We start from the raw sequence: 26,645 nt of genomic DNA, 5'->3' as shown, positions 1-26,645 counted from the left end.
TCCAACAAATGATGATATTAGCTAAAGTACATCGTAGTGGCTCAAGCGAAGACCTATGTAAGTAGACCGATCAAGCTGTGATAGGTGTTGGTTCCCAAAATCGTTGTAGTGCCCTGTTTAATATTTGCCTAAATATTTTCTTTGTAATTTGATGTTAGTGCTGTAAATTGAATTTCAGTGATTAATTAATGATTAAAAGGGGAAAAGGAAAGAGAAAAGGGAGGGGTATTTTAGGTTTTAAGGAGTGAGTCGAGTAAATAGGGTTACGTCCAGCAACATTGAAAGATAAAGATCACGAAATCTCTGCAAATCTGCAATCTTGTAAACCAGCTGATAAAATTATCTACTATGTAAATGAATTTTATATACAGCAAAAGATAATACTCTGCTTGTATTTCTTCTGGAATTGATCACTAATGTTTCTTATATACACTTATTCACTGGTCGCTACAACTATAATTGGCAGTTGAAAATGGCATCAGTAATTGAAGGAGCCTGTACAACACTTACAACACGGCATGCTTGCTTCCCGAATCCAACGTAGGGATCAGCAAAAAGGAAAGCAAGAGACCCAGCTTGGTAAAACAAAAGCTGACAAAATGGAGTGATGATTCCTATTTTCCTAATACTGGGGAATATCAGACTACAAACCACTCTGGTCTATAGCAGGTAAGATTTGAGCCTAAGGCTGCTGCGGGACCACAAAAGAAACAGCGGTAAAAGCAGGTTCAATGTTTTCATTCACACTCTTGGTCGGTCTTTCTCTCTTTGGCCTCTTTGGTCTTTGCTGTTGGCCAGGGTTGTTAACTAAGTCATCAAACTCATTCCCCGTCATTAAACCAGCATCAATCATCTCTGTGTCCGTGGCTTTTGCAGCCTTCTTCCTTGATTGCCCTTGTTTATCACCGGTTTTTCTCTGCAGTGATGAGAGATAAGCATCAGTTGCAGAAGATCAAATTGAAAAGCAAGAGCACATCCAAGTCTACGAAAAAAAGAGGGAATAATGGTGCTACAGGTAAGGGGAAAATCCCCAGAAAGGAGTAGACTAGTGTGTTCAGTGTGTTCTATTCTGCCTACTAAACAGGAAAGGAAATTGCAGAGTTTCATTTCACAGAGTAACCAATCAGTCATATTGACTTGATGACCACTTTTTCAAGAATAACCTCCAAGTATACCCAGTTACCCACGCTGACACACACACCTTGAAGTTCATGAACACAAGGTTAAAAAAAATTAAAAAAACTTGGGTAACAAAAATCTCCATTACTTTTTTATTGTTAGACTTCGGCTTTTCCGGATCTGGAGAGGGCTCAATATCGGCAGCTTCATTTGCAACCTTGTCAAGATCTTCCAAAGTCGCATCTCCTTCTGCATCTATCCGTATACCTTTATTTACTCGCTTTTTCTTTTGTTTATCTTTAACCTGGGGAAGTGGAAGACATATATATATATTAACCGTGGAATACGAGAATTAGTGAAGGCAGGCTGGCACATGAGCAAAGACAAAAAGTTAACTCATGTTAAATTCTTGTTGCTACACTAACCTGTATAGGATTTTCTTTCAATTTCTGTTCCAATTGGGCGTCATCAATGAGTAATGAGACAACATCTTCCGGCGCCAATAAATCACCTTGTACATGGCCCCCAGTCATTACAAGCTGCTGAACAGTACTTTTTTGATTTGCTCTTTGTAAAATCTTCTCCTCAACAGTCTCTTTGCAAATCAAACGGTAGACAGTAACCTAAACCATGAAAAATGAATCTGTTTAATAAAGTTCTAACAACAATTTCTTAAATTACAGCCAGAATAAAACAAACCAATATCACTCTTATCCCTGTCTTTGGTGCATCCCATTCTTTGTGATGAGATAGGTATTCGAACAAAAATCAGCTCAGCGCAAATATTCAAATAAGGAATATTTATCAGATATGTTCTGAACCAAGTATCATGTCACTGTAGAATAGAGTTTGATGATGCAGATTGGTGCTGCAAGTTGGGAAGTGGGAACACATGAAGACCCAACAGCCCACATGCAAAGACAATTATTTCCCCCCTTAAACATCAGATCTACAGTGATCCAGTACTATGATTGACCAAAGACTGACAATATATCTGAAACGCTATGCAGTTGGCAAAGGAATTGCCACATTGAGGGGGACAAAGGCCCAAGTGTTCAGAAAACAAAATAATCAATCCAAGAAAGAAAAAATCAGCAACTTATACACTTGAAAATTTTCTTGATAAAATCGACAGATCAAGATACTCACATCTTTAGTCTGACCCAAACGATGAGCTCTATCCATTGCCTGCAAATCCAGGGTTGGATTCCAGTCACTTTCATAAAATATCACAGTATCTGCAGCTGTTAGATTGATACCAAGACCACCTGCCCTTGTACTTAGCAGGAATACAAAAATATCATTCCTGCAAGACCGAAAAAAACAAGAAAATATCACTCCTGCAAACCATTGAACCAAAGTTTCAGCTTCAAATAAGTTTCTATTCTGTTCATTTACTTCCCACACCCCTGTTGACTGGTTTGCTAGGACAGACCAGAGAAAACACCAAAACCATACATAATGGAAGGAAATTATAATCTCAACCTGTGTTGGAAATCTCGAACCATGTCCCGTCGGTCCATGATGGTCGATGATCCATCAAGTCTAAGATACTTGTATTTTCGATAATTCATATAGTCCTGAAAAGAAACAATAGAAAAGAACCATCATATACTCAAGTACTCAACAATGGCATAACAAGGAGAATGAAGGAGAAGCACACTGAATAAACATCAGTCACATGCACCACAAGACTGAGCTTTTTCTCATGACCACAATAGTCAAATCAAAAGCATCACTCCTGCAATTTCAAGATGTGAGTCTCAAAGCCGGCAGCTAAAGCAAGCATAAGACTAAACGCAAGGTGTATCAACGAGAAAATTGTATCTTCTAGCAAAAAGTACCAATGTTACCCGGAATAGGGACCAGTCCCACGTTCCACGACCCGGGTGATAGGTACTCTTTGGGTCGCGACTCGGGTCAGCAAAGTTAGTGAACCCAATCGTAGATCTGAGTACCTCATGAATAAGGACAAATAAAGAGAGAGGAAAAGGAAGAGAGAAAGAGAGAGATCTCATGAGCATGTTTATCAAATACCAAAAAGTGGTGTTCAAGAGAAAGAATGAAATAAAAAACTATAAAATAGGTAGAGATGAGAGAGAAAGGAAGAGAGAGAGTGAAACCATGCAACATTTGGTGTTCATGAACACCAAATGGAAAACCAATTTGATGCAAGGAGTGATTGACATGTGGCAAATAGGGACAAACAAAGTTATTTTAATTTTTTTTAATTGCAAAAGAGATGGCGGAAAGTGATGCATACTTGTAAAATTTGCAATGCCCATAAAAAATAATATTACAATTTGAAAAAATAAAATAAAAATATGAGAATTAAATAGACACCAATATTGACCCACTTTAGATCATCAAAAAATAAATAAAAATAATAACCATCATGTCACTAAATTAATTAATAAAACGATTATTTATGTCATTAATAATTTGATTATATACTTATTAAAATATCAATACCATGAGAAATAAATGTAGGTGGAGTATGGATGAAGTAGGAGGGAGATGATATTTTTGGTGTTTGATAAACATGATCAAATATTTTTGGTGTTGGGTTTGGTGTTGGGAGAGAAAAAACTAGAAAAGGTAAATATTACTTCGTACATTTTATTAGATTAAAGTCCAAATTTTTGGTGTTTGATAAACATGCTCTTATTGGCTTCAGAAATCATGGAGTTGGCTTGATGAGGAGTTGAGGATGAATCAAAAGCGGCTGGCTGATGGGGATGAATCACATAACCTTTTCTCCCTTGCGGCTGATTGTTGTTGTTATTTCTTTAGTGTTTGACGTTGCCCTGGACAATTTTTGCATTTACTTACTTTGGGCTTTTCTCTACTGAGTCTAATGACTACTGTAAAAGAAAAAACTTCTATTTTGATTTAAGTACATAACAACCTCAAACAAGTAAATAAATAGGACATCTATGTAAAAAAAATTATACTCCCTCCGTCCCGAAATACTCGCTCCGGTTTGAACGGCACAGAGTTTAAGACAATTTAATTGACTTATTATTTAATTATGTGGTAGTTGATAGTGGGGTATTTTTTTAATATAGTTGGTGGAAAATGTGTCAACTTTTTGAGGGGGATGGGGGGTGGGGAGTGGCGGTGTATGGGACCACAAAATAAATTGTGAGGGGAAGGTGGGGCCGGGGGGTTGAAATTTTTAATGTTTTTTTAGGAAGTAGGATTATAGGTGGGTCTATAGTTAAGTGAGAGAAATGATATAATATTAACAAAAATATGCCATTATTAGAAACGGGACGAGTATTAAGGGACGACTTTATAAGGAAACTGGGGCTAGTATTAAGGGACGGAAGGAGTATATAAAAAATAACCCATCGTTCCGGGAACTCTATAGGCAACATTTCGTGTTCCCGTTCCTTGTTCTGTCCGTCCCACATTCCGTGTAACATTGAGCAAAACCATTGCATGTTACGTGCTATACACACAAATAATACCCCCGACAATAACAAAAAGCACCAATTGGACTCAAACCAAATTTACATATCTATTTATAAGGCGTAATCTTTTGGTACAAACAGGGTAGAGGGAATGGAATCAAGAAAGGGATTGAGAGGGAATGGAAAGGAAAACCCTTTGATAAGTAGAGTTGTTTGGTGACATTTTATTTTCACCTCTTTCTCCACCATGAACATCACTACTGCCGGTCGCCAACCTTTCCTCGTCGCTGCCCCTCCCCTCCACATACGCACCACTGCCTCCTCTCTCCTACTTCCGCCGCTCCTCCATCCGCTTCATTCTGTACGCCCCCTTTCTCTCTCATCTTCTCTTACGTCTCACCACCGTTCGATAGGGATCTTTTTATGGTAAGGAGTCTTCTGGTGACGGCTAGAATAATTGACGGTGGTTAGGGTTTTAGGTGGCGGTTAGGGTTTTCGGCGACGATTAGGGGTTTCGGCGGCGGTTAGGGTTTCGCTGAGATGGTGGTGGAGTCGTGCCGGTAGGGTTTCGCTGAGATGGTAGTTGAGGCGGTTAGGGTTTCGCTGAGCTGGTGGTGGATCCGTGCCGGTGAGGGTGCCGGCGGTGGAGCCGTACCGGTAAGGGTGGCAGCGTGTTGGGTTGACAGTGATGGATGGGTGGTGTGGTAGCTCAAAGGAAAGGGAATGCCAATACCTTGGGGGGGTGGGGAATCAATATAGAAGGAATTGGGGGAATGGAGGGGGTAAAGGGAATGATTAAAATAGCAATACAAACAACAACAAAGGGAATTAGCCCTTTTGATTCCCTTTCCCTTTCCTGAATCCCCTATACCAAACGCGCCCTTACCATGTGACTCTCGGCCCCTCCACTTGGCAAATGGTGTGCCTCTATGTCATACACACAGGTCACACACATTCATAAATACAACCCCCTTACTAAACAGGAACATAGGCAACGAACCATAACCTTGTGTAAGCTTTATTCTGTGTGACTTATTTGTCCAAACTTACACAGTCTAAAGTCTGACCTTATTTTGTCCTAAATAACTTGAAAAATACTTACTTTTCTGAAAAAAAATCTTTTTGTGTGTGAAATCGTCCTAAAAAAACTTATTCATCTTAACTTTTCTTGAACTTATTTTTTCTTAACTTATTTTATATGAAATAAATCACGATAAGTCGAATAGAAGGCTTAAGAAAGTGGAACTTCCACTTTGAATCCAATGACATAACCAATGACCAAAAGAACATCAATAAAGGAGAATCGGTTACACACAATAAATTTCAAAACTTCAATCAGTAAATAGCAACAATCTATAATCACATAACTATGGGCTCACGACTCCCACCTCTCTTTGTTGAGTCGCTTTCCTTCATCATTTAGTTGGAGTATATATTTAGGAATTTGTTACAATATACTTCCTCCATTCTTTTTTACTCGCAACACATCTACTTAAAGAAAGGGTAACAAATAATGAATGGGAAACACTAATATTTTGGTTAAACAAAAAGAAATATTCAAGTTCACGCCTTCAGTATAAGAAAAATAAACATTATGTGTTTTTTGTTCTACTCAATTAATTTAACTACGCAAATTTAGAAAATGTGAGTTGGTGTAAGTAAAAAGTGGGTGGATAAAGTATGAGATACCATAAAAGGTAGACAACGTAAGAGAAAAATAGTAGAAAAGTGTATATTATAGGGTAAGACGGTAAAGGGGTCTGCCAAAAATGGAATAAAGTGGAAGTGATAACAAAAAGAAATGGAATGAAACGGAAAGTGAGTAGAACAAAAAAAAACCAAAGGTAGTAAAACAGTCTATTTGAAATTGTATGATAGATGATCGTACAGTTTTTGGAAATTGAATTGAATTTGTGTCTTAACAGTAATAAGATAATGGTATTATGAAAATTCAAAAGAATTGTTTTCCATAAATAGTCTCATTATAGTAATAAGGAACTTTGTGGTGAGATAGGAGTACTATATTGGGAAATTAATTATACATACCTCAAGAATATTTAGCATTTTCGTCATTTGTGCAAACAAAAGAACACGGTGATTCCCTGCTCTTAAGCGCTTCAACAATATATCAAGTGTCTGTAGCTTCCCAGAATCCTGGATTTCACATGCAATGTCAACATAATTATAATGCCAAAAATAATGAAATTAATCGATTGACAAAAGCTATGGGGCATAGCATATCTTACAGTAAGCAACTTTGATGGGTCAAAACTTTGCAAGGGTGGGCATGAACCAAATATCTTGTACGTCAGCTGAAGAGCTGGTTGTGTAACAGGTAGTTCAGAATCTATCTCTTGAATTAATTGATGAGGTGGCCCATCTGGCTTTCTAGGTCCACTAAAATCAGATGTACGAGCGAAACCAACGAAAAGTCTCTTGACCCAGGGGTTATGTAGTTCATCGAGCATTTGATAAGAGAAGTTTCTATTCGGACAGTGAGCGCAAATCTGTTGAATCGTCAAAGACTTGTCACATCAAGTAAAGTTATGGACATAATAAAAAGATAAAAGAAAAGTAGAAATAATTACCGGTGGAGCTCTACTCCGTGGGATGAACGTATACGCTGAATGAAGAAGTGCGATGTTTGACAAGAGTCTATCCTCGTGGGAAACCACCAGTTCCTCAAAAGGGGAATGTTTAGGACCAGTAGCGGATTTTCTTCTCAAAATCTCACTGCCTGATTTACTGGGTGTTAACAACATTCTAGTGACAGCTCTGACTTTTCCTCTTTCAATTTGAGGATCGCCATCTTCGACCTCCATCACCAAGTTTACAATATCATCCAAGTACTGCCTATTTTGTGTCTTCACAGAAAACATCAGTCTCTCCAAAAGAGAGCTATTGGCCAAGAATGTAACCTCCGAAGGTGATAAGTCGATTAGATGGGTAAAGGAAAATGTTCCACACCCAGCAGATGATGCATCAGTGGTACTTTCTTGGGGTATTATGGATCGATAAATAACATCTGGAGTAAATATGTTGAAGTATTTCTCAAAAGATCCTCTACTAATCCCACGTCCAACAGTAGAAGAAAGTGTCCCAGAACCACGAAATATATCTTCATAGATTAATTTAGGTATCTAAAAAAATTAAGAAACAACCAACAATCAATAACATTATTGAGAAAAAAGAATCTTTACAATCTACCATACAGCTGGATGGCAGAGTTTGGAAACTAACAAAACGAGTTCATCTTCTTAGTGTCTCCCTTCCATCCTAATTTAGTGTGCGCCATTTCATTTTTCGTTTGTCCTGTCCCAAATTTAGTTTCCCCTTTCTATAATGGCAAGGGGCAACTTTTTTTTTCACATCTCTCTCTTCCACTCATAAAAGTTCCACACTGTTATTCAATAAAAATGCCCCCACTATCTTTCATCATACCTACTTTTCATTAAAAAAATATAATCTATTTGATAACCAAAACACCTCCTTAAACTATGTGCTCTGGTAAGTGCACACACTAAATCGGGACGGAGGAGTATTTCATAATCGATATTATCATTTATCACCTACAGAGACCAGTAGATCACACTAAACGCACACAGAATCTGGATCTGCCAAAAATTAAATGCAAAAAAAAAAAAATCTGGGTCCAGGAAAAGAATTAAACAAACTGGGGTAGGAAGTGTTACTCGTACAAATACCATAACATAACAGCATGCTATCAATATTATATCAATAAGATCAAACGGGACAAATACCAAGAAAGAGCGACGGACTTGTCAAATAGAATTGACAAACAGGCATAACCAGAAGACGTTATTATCCAAAGGACTGCATGAACTATTGCTCAGCTCCGAGGATGCAAAACAGCATAAAGTAAAGTCCCCACGAAAACAAAATCTTCATAAAGTACCTGGTACGTTATAGGATTTCGACCACCAGTATATGCTACACCATCCAGTTCCCCAAAAGGAGAAGGCAGAAGAGAATTTGAGATGTCTCCAAAGTGGAGGTACGAGCTACCCTCATTCCTTTCAAACAATTCCGGATGATTGCAGACCTGTTAATTCATGAAAAATCAGGATTACGCAGATTCACACGCTGTAAACAAGGTCAAACACAAAAATAAGACTATAAACATGCATATACCTTCCTTAATTGGATAACAATATTCATCAAATTAAGAATTTTCTTTTCATTAAGATGCCCACGAGTATTATCAATCAACTCAGCCAGCGATATCTTATTCTTTATAGCTTGATAAAAGGCATGTTGTCGGGAACTCAATTTGCAATGCACAGCTATCTCTGTCTTTCCGGTCAACTCAGTAACCACATCTTTCTTGACCCGGCGCAACATGAAAGGTTTTAGCACTGCATGCTATTTCAAACGGAAAATCACATTATCCAGGAAATAGAATAAGACCAAAAGAAATATGAAAAGAAAAGTGCAAAAACTAGGTTGAAATAAAGAAACAAGATGATAAATACTCTAAACTGAACAGCTGATGCTGCTAATCAGAAGTTTTAATCACTCAGTCTCGCAATTAATATATCTACTAATGCATGATCATTGATCAGAAGTACTCTAAACTATGCTAAAAACACATGCACACTCACCAGTCTATTTAACTGATGTTCATTCAAGGTGCCCCCATGCTCTGCATGACTCTCTATCCTGCACATGTGCAGCCATGAAAAGTGTTTTTATAATTCATCAAAGAACACTAGGGGTGTAGATAAGCCGAGCTAAGTACTATCATATTCATGTTCATTTTAACTTTAAAGGAGTATAATATATTTTTACGTTCAAGCCCGATTATTTATTAAAAAAGAAGTACATAAACAAGCTTTTACGCAAGTTCATGCTCGAGTATTGAGAGTCTCAGCTCATTTACACCCCTAAAGAACAAATTTTGGTAATTTTTGCACTTTGTTTAAAACATCAAGAATTATCATAAAGAACTGTACCCTTTGGAAAACCACTCATTAAATTGCTCATGGCTGTCAAACAGGGTGGGCATGATGAAATGTAGAAGAGCCCATAACTCTGCCATGTTATTCTGAATAGGCGTACCCGTCAGAAGTAAACGATTTCGACAGTTAAAAGTAAGTAGAGTCTTCCATCTTATGCTGCAACCAAAATAAAACGATAAAGATGAACGTTAATGGATCAGAGAGATGAATGATAAAGATGATTTTGTATATATGTTGTGATTCTTGGTCAGAGAGATGAAGGAAAAAACCTGCTTGCACTCTTAATTGCCTGAGCCTCATCTAGTACCATGTACTGCCATCTGACACGCTTCAAGTATTTCTCGTCAGTAACCAATAATTGGTAGCTTGTGATAAGTATATGAAATCCAGCATCCCTAACAAACATATAAAGTACCAATTCTTCATAAGAAAATGTCTCAAAGCCATATTATCAAGAGGCATGCATAACTGCAGAGGGAAATTGTTATCATAGTGGCAGTGAAAGCAGTCATCTAAAACTACATTATCATGCTGCTTGGACCAGATAATAATAATGGTAGTTCAGGTCAGCATGGAATATAATACCAAAAAGTAGCTAATTACAAGTGCAATATAAGGATGTAAGGAAGGAATATGATAAAAAAAATATTGCAACATTACTGAGTAAAGACCAAGCTATAAGTGAACCCATGATTAAATGTATACATGTTTGACTGAGGCCTTTCTCTAACACCAGATTTACTTCAGTTATCCACATGAGAGAAACAACATTACAACAGTTACCTAGGATCTGTTTCCAAGTTTATATGTTCACAATCGGGAGTCCGGAAGAAATAGGAGAGAAAGCTGAGCATGAAATGAAACTCAGGAAGCAAGACATGGGCTGTTTTATTTGGACTTTCATGCCTCACGCTAACATCCCTCCTCATCCTTCCTACATAAAAAGTTGCCTGATGAGGCTTTATGGACATGGACATGACATTTGGACACATCAAAATGGGCTTCAGAATTATGGAACCTCGTAAATTTTCTAGGTCCAACCTGTATACATGTACCATACTCAAAATTATCCTGGTCCAGATTATGTATTCAGTAGCCACACTACATAAATGACAAAGACGCAAGACATGGGCATAATATCCTCGCTACAATGCTAGAAACTGGGGACTAACAGAGTTGTTGGTTATTAATGAGCGTCAATCAGCAGCATACTCAATTCCCGGTTGCCAAGACTTGGTTACAGTCCTCACCAATGAGGCTAACGGGGACATAAGCATCCGCATGCAATGCCAAATTTATGATAATGGATTATGGTGTTTGTTGAAAATTAAAATCATATTCTCCCTCTCTTCTTTTTTGTTTGTCCTGTTTGCTTTTTGCACAGTTTCCAATGTGATATTATAATAACAATATCACTAGACACACAGTACGAAAAACTATAAAAATTTAGTATTAGGAAAATAAAAATCGAGACAATCTAACAAGATCCCACATGACTGTTTTGTCATATATATTTATCGTTGAAGTATTAGATTCCATTGCATCAAACTTCTGTGTGACAATGTTACATCAAACTTCCATGTGCAAATGGAGGTCATGTCAAGCAAGACACTCACAGCAAGCAAAAATGGCAGGGACCTAGATATGACTACATTCTGTTATGTAAAATAATTTTAAGGAAACTAAAAGAATGCTAGATCAGTAGAAGAATAAGTTTTATTACCCAGAAAAAAGGATGGAAAAAGTTCATTATTTTGATGGGAAAAATATAATGCTCCGATATACTAGAAAATATCAAAAACATTGACAATATAAGTTCAACAAGCGATAATCACTCAACCAACGGCCAAAATATGATGTCTAACTAGTCTCTGGCTCATGTCTTAATAACATCTACACCGAGCTTACTGAAATGTCTACGCTGATATCATAACCATGCAAGAGTTCAATAAAGCTCTGATCATTACCTACGATAAAGTCTTTTAGGGTTAATATTTTTCCTGAGAACTTGTCGTTCTTGAAGTCCACCCCAGTATGGGAGAGTTTTCAAATCAGGGCAAAATTTACTAATTTCATCAGCCCAGTTATTCAAGACTGACGCTGGAGCAACAACCAGAAATGGGCCCCATATATTTTTATCCTGCAAATGAAACATTGTTAAGTTTTCCATGAGTCTTATTTACTAAAAATAATAAATATTAGTATGATAATCCCTTTGTCCCGGTAAGATTGTCCACCTAGAGATTTGTGACACAGATCTAAGTCACAAGGTTCAAGGTGGACAATCTAGTGGGGCAGAGAAAGTATTATCATTTACCTCGGCCAAATGAGCCAAGAAGGCCATTGCCTGTATAGTCTTTCCCAGTCCCATCTCGTCCGCGAGAATACCATTTAGACCCTGACAAACAGGTAATGAGAAGATTTCAATATTTGCAGTAAGCAGACACAAGAAAAGAGGGGTGAATTAAACCAAATGAACACACCTGTTCATAGCAATTAACAAGCCATTGGAGGCCTTTCAGCTGATATTCTTTCAGGGTACCTTTAAATAATTCTGGTGTCTGTACTGTTGAAGTAACTGGCATAGTTGATCTGAAAAGGTAACAATAATTTATAAAAGTAAAACACTAATTGACATAAAACAAAATGAAGTCAAATGCATTCCCATAGTTTAGAGAAGACCAGATGGTACAACACTCACGGATGAAGTAGATCAATATTGGTAGGTCCAGTGGCTGAGGCATCTTCACCCAGAACTTCATCATCAGCTGATTGCCGCAACTTCATGCATTCGTCATCAAAGGCACTAGTCAATTTTTTCTGCTTAGAGACAGCATCTTGAGCAGCCCTTAGGGCTTCTTTCTTTAATTCAGCATCCTCCGGATCTTCTTCTTCTTCAGCCTTTTCATCCTCAATTCCTTCGCTGTTTATCTTTTCATCGCCAGGAATTGCCTCAGAAGGGCGTACAGCTGATTTATTTTGCATGAAATGACTGTAAAGTTCTGTTTGTGACAAAAGAAAATCGAGTCTCTTCTTCTGTCTTCTTGCTTCTTCAAGCTCACGTTCGCGCTTCAAAGCTTCTGCAGCTTCTTTCTCTTCTCTCTTTCTAACTTCTGCCTGTAGGGGACAGAATGATATAAAAACTTAAAAGTGCAACAGACTGAGACTCATTTGGTATCACTGCCGGTTTTCAGTTTTTCTATTTTGAAAGTCATATGATTTAGATTGAATAATGAATTAAAATATAGTCAACCTATAGTACCCATATTGATTATGAAAACTAACAACAAACTGAAAACTAACAACAAACTGAAAACTAACAGAGCAAACCAAAGGGATTGAACTTTTTCTTAATTATATTTTTCTTAGGTAACAAGGAGATGTATCGGAAAGACAGCAACTCACCAAGGGTAGCCATGCATAAAACAAAAATCCCTGAATCTCAAAGGGACTTTAGCATAGAGAATATAAAAGAGAGACTATGTTCAATAAAAATCTAGACTAAATATGAAAATATCACAGGAAGACAAGAGAAAACTGTTCTTCAGAAACTACTGTTTACTGCACCTGCAGATGAAACTGAAATGATAGATAGCCGTAATGTGTATGCTTGCTGGAGAACTCGGATATAGAAAGTAAGACTAAGATCTCCTACTCTAACACATAGAACTCAGGATAGAAGTATGTTAAGAATCTGACAAACATAAAATTAATTTTTTAAAAAGAAAGAAAATACCATCTCTTTTTCCAATCTTTTCCAGTACACCACCATTTCTCTGGCCAGTTTCCTTGTTCTATTTGCAGGACCCCTTATCAATCTGTGTGATCTACCCACCTTCAATTTCACCTGGAAACACCCAAGATGTCAACTACTTCCCAATGCTTCCATCAAACAGCAATGGCAGCATCATGAAAAAAGCAAAATTGATAGGAGCCAAATAAATCATACTTCTCTTTGACAGGTTTCTGCTAGCCTCTTTGATTCCATAATTTGTTTGCGGTGGTTGTTAGTGAAAATTCGATGATGTTTTGGCAGATCTCTTCGAGCAATATTGACCCAAACTTTTCCAATTTTGTCTCTTTCCTCCCTTTCAATAGCAGAAGGATCTTTCTTTGCTTTTTGCGTTTTCGGTAAACTCCTTTCAATAATCTGCCATTCAAGAAATGTAACTAACTACTAGAAATACAAGACCTCTTTCTGCCCCTTAACACTTCCCAGACTACCTCAGTGATAACAAAAGGAAATATAAAAAGAAACAGAAGTCACATTACTGAAAAAAGACACTTACCTCATATGTGTCTCCTTTCTCCAGCACCTTCACATAGTGAACTTGCAGTTGACCACCCTCTGACAATATTGACCTTTGTATCCTACCTGCTGCCCCTTCAGGAATTGAGTTCAACCCTTCCTCTGTCACTTTCAAATTGAACATCTGAACCGGATCACTAGAAGCAAGAGACTTCAGTTTTGCTTGAAGTGACTCATATTGGGGCAGTGCATCCCCCATGCCGGTTCTACCTCTGGGTCCAAACCTCCTATCAGCAGTCATCATTTCAGCTAAGGAACCCAAATCCAGGGTACTCTTTAAATAGAACTCCTCCACTCTAATATCTGAAAAGCTTGGCAAGTTCAGAGTTGCAGACATCTTCTCATAAGTTGGCGGAATTTGGTAAGTGATACCCTCCCCAATGTCCAAATATACAGATTCTTGAGTCATTCTGTGAAGCAAGCTCACAAAACCAGAAATTTTCAGAATGAATATACACCAAAAATAATTGCCCACAAACTCTGAACAAATGCAGAATTGAACAACTTTTAAAAACAAAAACAAAAAAAAAAAGCTAAAATACCTGTCATTGGCATATTTAAGTGCATAGCCTGCATCATAATGGTTTCCCAAATTTTGGGGAACAAAGCGAGTCAAATAGTCTGGAGCTTTCTCAACCTCACGCAATCCACCTCGATGCTCATTTACAAATTTCCGACTTTTGAGAGCCACATGCCCAGTTGCGCTACTTTTAGGAATAGGAGTAGGGATCCGTGTAGGTGCTGGACTCAGCGAAGAATCTTTGATCCTCCTCTTAAACTTCTGAAGATGTTCACCAAGCATAGATCGATAGCGCTCCTCCGTAAAGGGAGTCTTATAGTAGCCATTTTCTAATTCATCATCACTGCTCCTAATCCTCTTCCTTTTCTTGCCTTCCCTCTCAGACATGATTCCATTACTATGGCCACCTATCACTCCCCCTATACGAAGGAGAATACAGTTAGTCCATCATAAACTTTCTTTTTTTCAAAATATGAATAACCTACCAAGTGCAACTCCTGTGGTAGACGTGTCTATCCCTAACTAACTATTCTAGATATTGCCGGGGGGGGGGGGGGGGGGGGGGTACTTATACCAGAAATAGAGTTGAGCAGAAGTAAAAGAATCCCAAACATAGGCAATGCACCTGGGATTTCATCCCGACTGCTACTGCATAGTAAGCAGAATCATCATTTGGAAGTGGAACTCGAAAATTCACCAGAGACATGGTGGCTAAATCACTCAGATTGAAATATTCTAATGGCTAGCCCAAATTTATTGCTTATAGTCAACTATTCCCGACCTATTTTATTGTGTATGTATACATGTATGTGTGTTTGTGCACAGGTGTATAGCAAAGCAAAACGACAAATGTCCTTAATCAAAAAATACATCTACAAACAAACTTTGTTTCATTATATCGCTGAAACTAACCCCTAAGTATCAGACTGCTCTAGACCAGAAGAAAGGTCATTAGGTACCCTCTCCTAGAACAAGTAAAATTGTAAGTTAGCTCTCGAGAAGGTACGTGCATTTCTTTTCAAGCAAAATGCACCACAAAAAGGACAATGCGACAGTACACCAAAATAGTAAAAGCGGAATTCAAGACTCTCCAATCTCCATACATTGCAAACTTTCTTCCTGCGAAGAAAAAAGGCAGCTTAACTCTCAATGTCTACAAAATTTCATATAAGCAATAGTATAGAATTTGCCCTATCAGTTGAAGATTGAACTTTTTCAGAGCCTTCCAGTAATGTATCCCGTAAATTGCAAAAGAAAGGACAATGCCCGACTGCGACATTGTAATTGTCCGATGGGCAATTGAAAACAAAATACAAACAAATGTTTACATTGACAATGCCACATATATTTCATAATATCAATAAAATAGGATGAAATAGCTGAACGTAAGAAATACCTTGGCTACCTCTGCTTTCATCCAGACTGCTACTCCCGTAGTAATCAGAATCATCATCCGGGTGCGGCACTCGAAAATTCACCAGAGGCTGCAACAAAAACACAACCTCCACCCATAAATTTTCATAAAAATCAAAAAGATACAACTATAATAATGCAATTCAATATAATGCACAAACTCAAACAACCCAAAAACAGCAAACCAAACAAAAACCCTAAATCACGCATTCATTAAAAAAAAATCTTTCAACAATCAAAAGTGAAATTGCAATAACTACCCCCACAGTCGAAAATCATATACAAACCTCGAGGTTGAAGAGATTGGCAAAGGATAACGGCGAATTTAGGTCCATACTGCAAGCTTTAGAACAATATCGAGATAACTGAAGCACTAAGAACAATCATTGAACCGCCGAGAGAGAGAAAATTAGGGGGAAAACCTGTAATTGCAGAAAACCCTAGAAGTACGAGAAGAAGAGAGAGAAAGTGTAATTTAGGTTCTCCTGTTCTTCTGTGTGGTGTTGGCGCAGGATAAGGAAGGGAAGGAGAGAGAAAGTGGAAGGGTTGGAGGGAGACGGTGGATGAGGAAAGCATCTTCCCTCGCAGTCTACTAACATGCGCATCATCAGTGACATAGTCGTTAACGTGCGCCGTGGAGCTTCTTTTCTTTTGGTTTTTTGGTTCTCTTTTACATGCTTGAATTTTCCATTTTACTATTTGTGGATGTGATGAAGTGCTTGCTTTCCAAAAAAAAAGGAAAAAGTTGGTTAATGATGAAAACATCAATGATTTTTAAATGGATCCGGTCCACATCAAATTTATTATACACTATATTAAAAATAAAATTAACAACTTATTTTTAATTTATTTTGGCGTGTTTATTAGAATTATTATGAACAAAAGATATCAAAATTGTGTCGTTGTTACATATTATGCTTGAATACACTTACACTTTTAAAAATATAGGTAGTGATGTCAGTAGGGCGGGTTTCGTGGGAGATCCGCCCCGCATTCGCCCCAAGTAGGCGGGGATAGAGGTAGGTTTGGCAAGTGATGGGGCAGGGATGGGTATAAAAGTCGTACCCACCATGGGTGATTGGGCGGGTGTGGATTTTGTATTGAACCCGCCCCATCCCCGCCCGCCCCGCCCCATCCCACTCTCCCCGCTTCATACCCGCCATGGGTGATGGGTAAGTGTGGACTTATTTGCATGTCTAGGAGATAATATGAATTTAGGTGAGATTTTTAAGTTTTTTGTTTGGATGTTTTTGTTATGACGGGAATATTTTTTTACTATATATGTTACTTTAGTCATAAGTTTTTTTTTCTAAAGTTAACTTTCATTACTCCGTATATATGACAAATATTTGCTAAATAAGATAAATTAGGCGAGTATTAGCGCGGGTATTAGCGCGGGTATGGGGCGGGGATAAGAAGGGGATGGATACCCAGTTGGGTGGTGAGGCGGGGATGGATTTTAGTTTACACCCGAGGCGGGGATGCGGATGAATTTTGTACCCGCCATGGGTGATGGGGCGGGGATGTTGTAGACACCTACTTTTGTCCCCATTCCCGAAAGGGAAGGTTCGATGATGAGAACATAAATCTCCACTTGGCAACGCATCTCCTATAAAATAACGAATCTCAATCACCCTTTTCATTTCACCCGAAACCTGCTATTTATAGAAACCTGCTATTTAGGGAAACCTGCTAAAAATAGTAACTGCCGTAATGGGTAGTTGTTAAAAGTGGCAAGTCATAAAATATAGAAACCTGTCAGAATTAGGTGTTGCACTCCAACATAAATCCTAAATGAGATAGAAATTACAAGAAGAATCCTATTCCTAATATGATTCGAAAATAAGAGTTACGTATTAATTAAAATCCTAACGAGCCTAGAGTTCGTAACGGGCCCAGACGCATTCCGTCATAAAGTTAATACGCGCTAAAAGACTCGAATAAGTCTCAAACACTCCGGATTCTAAGAGTCCAAAACTGACAAAGAAAACGGCCCAGACTCTATTTTCAACGCCTGGCTCTGGGCGCCGAAATCTTCGGCGCCCAGCCCTGGGCGCTGAAATTACCTGGGACGTGTTCTTTCCTAATTCTTCGTGGATTAGAGCTCTAAAATTCTATCTTTCCACAAACTCTTTTCTATAAATATAGCCCCAAATTCGACGTGAAAAGACAATCAATTATTCTGAGTATTGACTCCAACCCCTAAGCCTAAGCCTCACGCTGCGAAATTGATCACGCGTTCTGTCGCAATCGATCCAAAAATCGAACAGAACGTATCCTGTCCCGTAGTTTGAGATTCGTTAAATAAAAGGAGAAATAGCAAAGTCAAAGTGGTTAGTTTTCTGAGAACCGTGACGCACCTCTCAAGGGTGCGTCGTAATGTGCCCCTTCGCATGATTTAATTGCTTTCCTCGCCCTTTTATGAACTGTTAAACTAATCAAATCTGATTGTTCTATCACGCCTAATAAAGATAATATGTTGGGAAATTGGATTATCATGCTAAGTCCCTTAAAACAATCTAAATCAGATAATCGCGCTCGATCTAGTATTATATGTTGCATATTGTTAAAATCAACTCAGATTAGTTTAATAGTTAACGCATGTCCCTTCAATTATTTATGCTGAGCTAGTAAGGATATCCTGCATCTGGAGTTATCGAAGAGCGAGTACTCCTCTCGGTAGTTACAGTCCCCCGAACCCTCAATCTCTACCTTGCGGGTGTATGTTGAGAGATCCCCACACCAGGGATCACAAGGGAACCTACGGCCGTCGTGGTCAAACATAATTGCACTCCCTTTATGTCACGATAACCGGGTTTTGCCAGTTTTTCTCATTGTCATTAAAAACTGAATGGCGACTCCTATATTACTAGTCAATTGGGTGTAAACTCATAGGAAATCCAATTACACTTGATTTGACAAAAAGAAACGTCACACCCACGAGGGACGAGGTCACGCATTAGCCTCGTGCTTTTTCGACCCCCTCACAGTGGCGACTCCACTGGGGATAGTGAAGGAAATACTCGTGCTTGTAGGTAATCAAAATAGCCGAAGGGTGGAACGATCCTACCCCGCGTTTATTTCCCCATCAAGTTGGGACGACCTGAAAATCAACATATTAATGTGAACGGACAGAACCGCATAACGAATCTTGGCTCCCTTGGATGTTTCATCTCGGGAGTTGGGACTAAGGATACCCATCGCCAACCGGGGGGTGCATACGCTTCGAATGTTGTCCACTGGGCACTTTCGCTAGTAGTACACCCGTCCCAAACCCAATCGCTCGCCCATTAGGTCCCTCTCATTGGTGCATGCCCCCTTGGCTTACATCGTGATTGGCCTCTTGGGCGAAATTCGTCTGTTGAAGGCACTACCTCGACCGGGGCATGTGTTGGATCTGCGATAGAAGCGGTACCAAGCCAGGCGCAAATACTACCCATAGAAGCCTATCATAAACTACATGACATATTATTATTGCCTCATGATGTAATGTTAGTTATGTGTAGCGAAATGTATGATTGTGTGTGACAAACAATGTTAGAAAATCAACGACCTTAAAAATTGCCCAATCATTCATAAACCAATTGGCCAAAGAGTTATACCAAGATACGTGTTCAGCAAACCCGAACGATCGCCGCGAAAATAAGCGACGCTCGGGATGGCCCGTAACGAATCCCACAAACGTTGCACAACGCGTAAAGGACGTTATTGGGCAAGCACACAAAATCAAAGTCGCATAAACAAAAAGTATACGCAAACAAAAGACGAGAACCAGCCAGGGACGCATTTTCAACGCCCCTGGCTGGGAGCCAAAATTTCTCACGCCCTACGCTGGGCGCTGAAGTTGCTGCCTGGCCTTTGGGTCAGGCGCAGTAGCCTCGGTGCCCGCACAAAAAATACGTAGCAAAAAAAACTATTCGTAAAAAAAAAAATTGCTGCAAGGGCGTGTGAAAAGCACTCGATTCTTAAAGCGACTAAAAAAATATGAATAAAAATAAATAACTCTTTGTGTCGTCTCCTACGACGACAATGCTCGGCACCAAAACCGAGCATGCTAATAACTATGACCAAAAGAATGACCAAAAGAAAAACCAAAAGTGTACCAACAAAAGAAAGAGCGAAAAACCAATAGAGAAAGTCAAAAGTCTAGACTAAGTAATGCTTGAAACTTTGGGGCCTAAACTTTAGCTTATCTTATGCATAGGGCTGGTCCTACCACTTGGTGCCGATCTGAAAATCAAAGGTTAGTGCGTCTCGAAGATACATCACCAACACCAGGTTTAGTGACTCCAAGCTCCGTCCGTCATCCCTCATTTCAAGGATATCCGTTTCCCCAACCTCGATTCGCACCCTCAAACATGTCCATCGAAGAATTGCGAGACCAGATGGTCCAAATGGCCCAACTCATGAGCCAACTGAAAATGGAAAACAAAACCTTAGCGGCTGCGCAAGCCAAAAATGACCTCGATAACGAGAAGAGGATTGAAAAAATGGTCCTACAGCAAACCATGGGGAGCAAGTACTTCTCCCTCGATCCTGAACCTTTTCCTGGTAAACTACCAGAAAAGTTCAGTTCATCTGACTTACCAAAGTTTAAAGCCACAGACAATCCCCGTGATCATCTATTGAGCTTTGTGAATGCCATGAACTTGAAAGGCGTGGACAAGTCCATGTATTTACCTGCCTTTCCTTTGTCCTTGGAACCTGTGCCGCTCAAATGGTACTACCACCAGGACCCTAAGCTCTTCCCCACTTGGGAAGACTTTGTCAATGTCTTCATCAAGCAATACTCGTCGAACATGGATTTTCAAGTCACCATGCGCGAGCTGGAAGTTCTCTTCCAAAAGAAAAAATGAAGGTTTCACAACCTACTTTGCTAGATGGAGAGACCAGGCGGCCCAACTAATCAATAGGCCTCCCGAAACAGAATTGGTCCAAAAATTCATTGACAACCTGGACTCGGCTTACAGACAACACCTTAGGTACCTGGGACTTGACACTTTCAAAAGAGTTTATGATGTGGGAATAAAGATCGAGGATGACCTCGCAAAAACAATACAAAGTAAGCCCGCATACAAAAGCAACGCCTACAACAGGGGCAACACATCCCAAGCCCAAGAAGTCCATGCCGTAGAAGAGACTCCCGCCCGAAGAAGCCTTGGAAGATGGGTCCGAGATCGAAAGTTTGCCCCACTCGGGTCAACTTTAGTACAAGCCCTTGAAAGACTAACCAATCAAGGAAAGTTGAGGCCTATAGGCCCCACCCGTGACCCTCCTGTCAAGAGAAAATATTGGGTCGAAGGTACTTACTGCAAATTCCATCAAGGAAATGGGCATGACACTGAAAACTGCTGGAATCTAAAAAACACGATCCAGGACATGATAGAGGATAAAGTGATACCTCTCCCTAACGTTGGTAAACCCAACAACAACAAGAGCCCACTCGGCTCTTGTCACATCTCTCTCGACCAACCAAAAAATGAGAACTTCGACCCTACGGTGTACATTACACCCCAAGGAGCACCACTCGCTGTGGTCCCTATGGATCGAATCGAGAGAGAAGTGTGCGGTGTGTGGGATGATGATGCTGAAGATATCTACCTATCTCAAGTATCGGGCCAGGACCTCTTTACTGAAACTTGGCCCGGGTATGCTCTCATTAACACCACCCCTCAGGAACCCGAAGTCGACAATCTCACCCGATCCGGAAGGATATACCAACCGGATATTCGCCCACCTCCCATGGATGATATCCCAGTCAGACAAACTCCTGAGACTGGACGGCACACCACCGTCGCAGAAGTCATTGAAAATCCTCTCTTGAAGCAACTAAAAAGAACTAAGGCCGAGATTACCATCTGGGATCTCATGTGTACTTCGAAGGAGCATCGCGAAAAACTTATTCGCTCACTTGACCTCATCTCAGTGCCTACGGATATCACACCTGACTCATTGGTTAACCACGTCACGAGAGATGCTGGAGAAAAGGCCATAGTTTTTACTGACAAAGACCTGCCCAAAGAGGGGGGTGCCCACAATAAAGCCCTCTATCTAGTGGTTGGATGCAAGGGATAAAACATCCCCCTAGGGCTCGTAGATAATGGTTCGGCAGTTAACGTTTGCCCATTGCGAACCGCCCATTGCTTAGGGCTAGGAAGCGATGACTTCCAAACCTCCACGCAAGGAGTACGAGCTTATGATAACTCTCGAAGGCCTGTGTTGGGAAAGATCAACCTTACAATACAAACCGGGCCTGTGGCACGCACCACGGAGTTTCAAATAATCGACATCAAGCCCACTTTCAACCTCCTCTTGGGGCGACCTTGGCTCCATGACTTAGGAGGTGTGGCTTCTACCCTGCACCAAATGGTTAAACTTAACCATAACGGAGTGATTCTGGAAATCCGCGCCCCTCCTCTCGACATCAGTTGTACTATGGTTGGAACGGCCGAAACTGCAGACGACCTTTATGGGTTTCAAATGGAGGAAGAAATCCAGTTCATCGAATACTATGATCCAGCATTCCTAGACCCGCACACATCCCGAGTCATCCCTAGAATGCTGTTAGCTCAAGGTTATTTCCCAGGAACCCCATTGGGCATAAGGAAGAAGGAATGCACGTTCCATCCTTTACCCAACAAATCTACTCCCTTTGGCCTAGGCTATGAACCAACGGAGGGAGATATTGCTGACCGCTTGTCTAGACTACGCCTTAACAAGGCCAAACAAACCACCCTCCTTCCCCCGTATCAAAGAACCCTTAACGGAATGTTCATTCGGGAAGGAGAAGAACACCCATGCTGTGATTTCCCTGAACCCTTCGTTCAGGATGGCTTGCTAAAACCCGGATTTGAAATTCTCCATGACTGCCACACCTTAGATGAGGCACCCCACCTCACCAAGACCAAAACAGCTGAAATATTGGACAACCATGCTCTATGGACATTGTTCAACGAATCGAGGCCTATGGAGGACGAGACTGTGATGACTACCCTAGCTTTACAAGATGAAGGTTTCGATCCAACCCGGTTAATCTCTCCTGCATCAACACTAGAAGAGATCGAGAACGGATGGGTGAAGACATGTCAGTGGGTCAACGCAAAAGGAATAGAATTCAAGATGAGTACCGGTGAAGGACCAAAGTTTTACGAGACTAAACCCAAGGCTTGATCCATATAGAGCACCTTAGTAAAAAGCGCCTAGTAGTTCTTTAGATTGATAGAAAAAAAATAAAAGCTTTAGATGGTCCTAAGACCCCTTAGAATATAGGTTAATTTTATTTCAGTGTGTTTTCCTTACTTTCCAAATTAATAAAGGCGTAAGATTTCTCCTAAAACTTTTATTCTAACACTAAATAAGCACCAAACGTACTTGCAAATACAAAAACAAAAAAAAGCAGCCCACTCTAGGCCCAAAAAACAAGGCCCACTCGGTCTTGAATCGTGACATCGAAATGAACCACATTATCATATTGCCACAACATAAGGGTCTAACCCATGCAACCCAAAGAAATAAAAAAGGAAATCAAATTCAAAACAATACAAATGTTGCTCAAGAAAAAAAAACTCATAAAAATAAACACTGCCCCCCGCATCAGCACGCACCTCAGCCCACTCAAAAGCCTATACAAAGATCTTCATATCTTCCACACACTAACCCCATTCTCAAAACCGTTTCGAGTCACAAATAGAAAAAATTAATCCGGACAAAAATGCGTCTCACGCTAACAGTCAAAAAAGCCTCCGAAATAGCCTCAAAATTGATCTTAATACGAGTAAAAAGTAAAGCACAAAACAAAGAGAAAAGAAATAAATGCAAGAACATGTGAAGCAAAGCGTCAAAAAAGACCGCCCAGAAGTCATTTTCAGCGCCCAGGGCTGGGCGCCGAAATCATTGACGCCCCAGCCTGGGCGTTGAAACTCTCTGCCTGCCTAACTTTTTTCCAGAAGTGCTAGTCATTTTATCCGCACATAACGGAAAAATAACGAACACTTGGGGGGTACAACACGTATCCAGATATGCGTACCAAAAAATAGCCGTACAAAAAACACATGGAATTTCATTTTTATGAACCGATACGCGGCTTACGGCAAAAACAAAAAAAAAAAAAAAAAAAAAAACAGCAGACTAAAATAATGATAATACTTCACTCATTTTACCGATTAAATAATATGTTTCCACCTCAGGGCATATTTATTAAAATTCGGCACCCTAGAATTTATTCTAGCTAGAACTACGCGCGACCTGATTCTAACAAAGATACGTAGGCAATCCTATTCATGGATTCGGTCCAATCAAGTAAAAAACATATATACATTGTGCAAAAGTGTTAGACATATATAAAAAAAAAGAGAAGCAAAAATGAAAGTAAAAATAAAATACGCCTTTATTAAAAAATGATAAGAAGGAAAACAAAAGTGCTAAGAAGGAAAAAACAAACACAGCTGAAATAAATAAAGGGCACCTACACCCTAGCAAGAACTACACTACTCTAGTTCTTCCGGATCATCAAATAAAGTCTTGTAGAGGGCAATGTTCGCAGGATCCACCCCCACAGTCTTCTACGTTGCCCCTATATCAATCTCCATAAGAATCGGCTCCTGGACACTAACTTCCAAAGATGCCAAGGCTTTAGAAACATTCTCAGTTTGAACAGTTATAGCCTGCTCAGCCTCAAGGGCACAGACAATGGTGGGGGAAGGATTATCAACATCAACTGGATTAGTCACTGTTTCTACTGGTGGCTGAGCTTTCCTAACCCATACATTGTTCCGGCGACGATCTCCGCGAGAGCTTGCATTTCTTTTAGCAACGGCAGACCCCTTCATGTTAGGCATCTTCTTAGGCCTAGAACTGGAGCGGGGAGGAACTTCCTTTCGTTTTCGATCAGGACGAGCTTTCACAGTCTTAATACCATGTGTGCGAGGATTGGCAGAATCACGGCCCTCATATCTAACCCGAATACGAGGTATTAAAAGCTCAGCCGACTCCCCATTTCGAGCCTCGGTCCTCACAGCTTTATCATCGGAACTCATCCACAACTTGTAGTTTTCAGAAAGACCCACAAAGCCATTTGTAGCTAAGGCCCAACGCGGGAGACCATCATAATACTTAGCCCATGCTTGAACCCGTGCTTGCATGTGAAAAGGCCGCTACTTTAGGTGGTACTGTATCAGAAAAGGGGATAGTCTGCCTTAAGCCGTATTGACGCATGACTCGGTAAGGAAAGATATAAATGGGCCGAGATAGCCCCAACAAAGAAACATAAACTGACACATCAGAACCCCCCGTCATAGTAGTCAAACCCCACCACGGTACCACCCACTTAATAGAACAGATACCATGAGTAAAAAAGGAAGCCCACTCGGCCTCGTCCTGGCCTCGGTGCAAATACTTTCGGTTACCCAAGGCTATAGGGCGATAATATTTAGGATCGGCAGGAGTTTCTAAAAGCCTAAGTCGTTCCATAAGCCAAATCTGCAAAAAACAGGTACGATAAAAAAATATATATTAAAAAACGGAACCTGGGGCGCAGTTTCAACGCCCAGGACCAGGCGCGGAAAATTCTAACGCCCAGCCCTGGGTGCTGAAACTCAACTCCAGGCAGGACGAGTAAAAAATAAAAAAACATATGTGTGCGCAAAGAAAAGATCGATTACCTGCAGCAATAGGGGGCTTCCCTTAAAATATTCAGATTTGGCATTCTTCTTCAACTCATCCGCACTCAGCAAAGTCTCGGCGACAACCAACGGCATAATAGAATAGCAACTTTCCATCTGGCTAATCAAGGGGATCAACCTTATGTCACCGAACTCACCATTGTTATTCGACAGCAAATAATGATTCAACAAGCAAAATACAAGAGCTCGAATGTTCAATTTCTGTTCGGTCATATTTTTACTAGGCTTAAAGTGATGTTTTACAAGCTTTGCCAAATCAACCTCATTACCTACAACAATCTCAGCGAGCATGTTAGCATCTAGTCCTAGGAAAGTCCCTATGGTTGTTTTACCCTCTTCAATGGTGCCAGGGGTGGTAGGAGTAGCATTAGTAGGATAACCAAGGATCGCAGCAAATTCATCTGGCAAAGGACATATTTCATTACCCCGAAAGACAAAAATATGATGATCGGAATCCCAAAAGCTCAGGGCAACATACAGAAAGTTATAGTCAATATTAATTTGTTGTAAGCCTAAAAGTGCCTCTAAGTGGTATTCTTTCAACAAAGACTTTTCTGTAGGAGTAAGGGCTCTTAGCCAACGCCTCACAGCTCGTTGGAGGGAGAAGGGAGGAATCGACATGACAAAAGCAAGGAGGAATTAAAGCTAAGCAACTACAAGAGAGAAGAAGATTGAGAGTGATGGAAAAGAGGGACGTATCTAACCCCTATATATAGCTGAAGACGTCAAGTAACATCCTGATCCCATTCGGAAACGCGCTGAGAAATCCGAAAACCAAAAATCGCCAGGAAAAGACTTTCAGCGCCCAAGGCTGGGCGCCGAAATGATTAACGCCTAGCCTTGGGCGCTGAAAATGCAGCCCAAGGCCCGGATCTCACAAAACGCGGAACAGGAAAGGACTGAAAACCATGTTGGTAGACACAAGGCCCTATTGCAATCAAGATCAAGCCCAAAAGCACCGTTAGCCCCCAAATAGTGAAAATGAATGTTGAAACTTGGTCGAAACTTAGACTCGTCTCAAGGAATATATGTGTACACTTTTCAAAACAAATATGAGCAAAATAAATATCAAGGTCATTCTTCGAAACACCAAAAAATATTGTAAAGTCGTTGGTTTCCCAAAAAATGTCTGTTTGTCAAAAGATTAATCCGGGCCAAGCTAAACCGGATATTATTAGAAAATAAACTTCGTCGCCCGGAAAATGAAGT

General features: G+C 40.0%; 1 protein-coding gene across 2 annotated transcripts; it reads right to left on the bottom strand.

Annotated features, from left to right (window-relative positions):
* Positions 1 to 319: 319 nt before the first annotated feature.
* Positions 320 to 16,426, bottom strand: LOC110802218 (chromatin-remodeling ATPase INO80). 2 transcript variants are annotated; one of them, XM_022007655.2, is made up of 23 exons: positions 16,044 to 16,426; positions 15,740 to 15,827; positions 14,366 to 14,762; positions 13,804 to 14,233; positions 13,464 to 13,664; positions 13,251 to 13,361; positions 12,216 to 12,631; positions 11,998 to 12,106; positions 11,832 to 11,912; positions 11,482 to 11,654; positions 9,784 to 9,909; positions 9,509 to 9,670; positions 9,158 to 9,215; positions 8,688 to 8,918; positions 8,452 to 8,598; positions 7,124 to 7,675; positions 6,782 to 7,042; positions 6,582 to 6,689; positions 2,605 to 2,699; positions 2,269 to 2,425; positions 1,545 to 1,742; positions 1,268 to 1,423; positions 320 to 916 (listed from the first exon to the last, which is right to left on the bottom strand). In XM_022007655.2, the coding sequence occupies exons 1-23, from the start codon at positions 16,089 to 16,091 to the stop codon at positions 683 to 685; spliced, it is 4,539 nt and encodes a 1,512-aa protein (XP_021863347.1). In that variant the 5' UTR covers positions 16,092 to 16,426; the 3' UTR covers positions 320 to 682. The 2 variants fall into 2 exon arrangements, with proteins under 2 accessions (XP_021863347.1, XP_056696055.1); XM_056840077.1 differs by having other exon boundaries at positions 15,749 to 15,827.
* Positions 16,427 to 26,645: the final 10,219 nt, after the last annotated feature.

The sequence above is a fragment of the Spinacia oleracea genome, chromosome 3, assembly GCF_020520425.1.
Source record: "Spinacia oleracea cultivar Varoflay chromosome 3, BTI_SOV_V1, whole genome shotgun sequence".
Taxonomy (NCBI): domain Eukaryota; kingdom Viridiplantae; phylum Streptophyta; class Magnoliopsida; order Caryophyllales; family Amaranthaceae; genus Spinacia; species Spinacia oleracea.
This window is presented reverse-complemented; position numbering and strand designations above follow the sequence as displayed.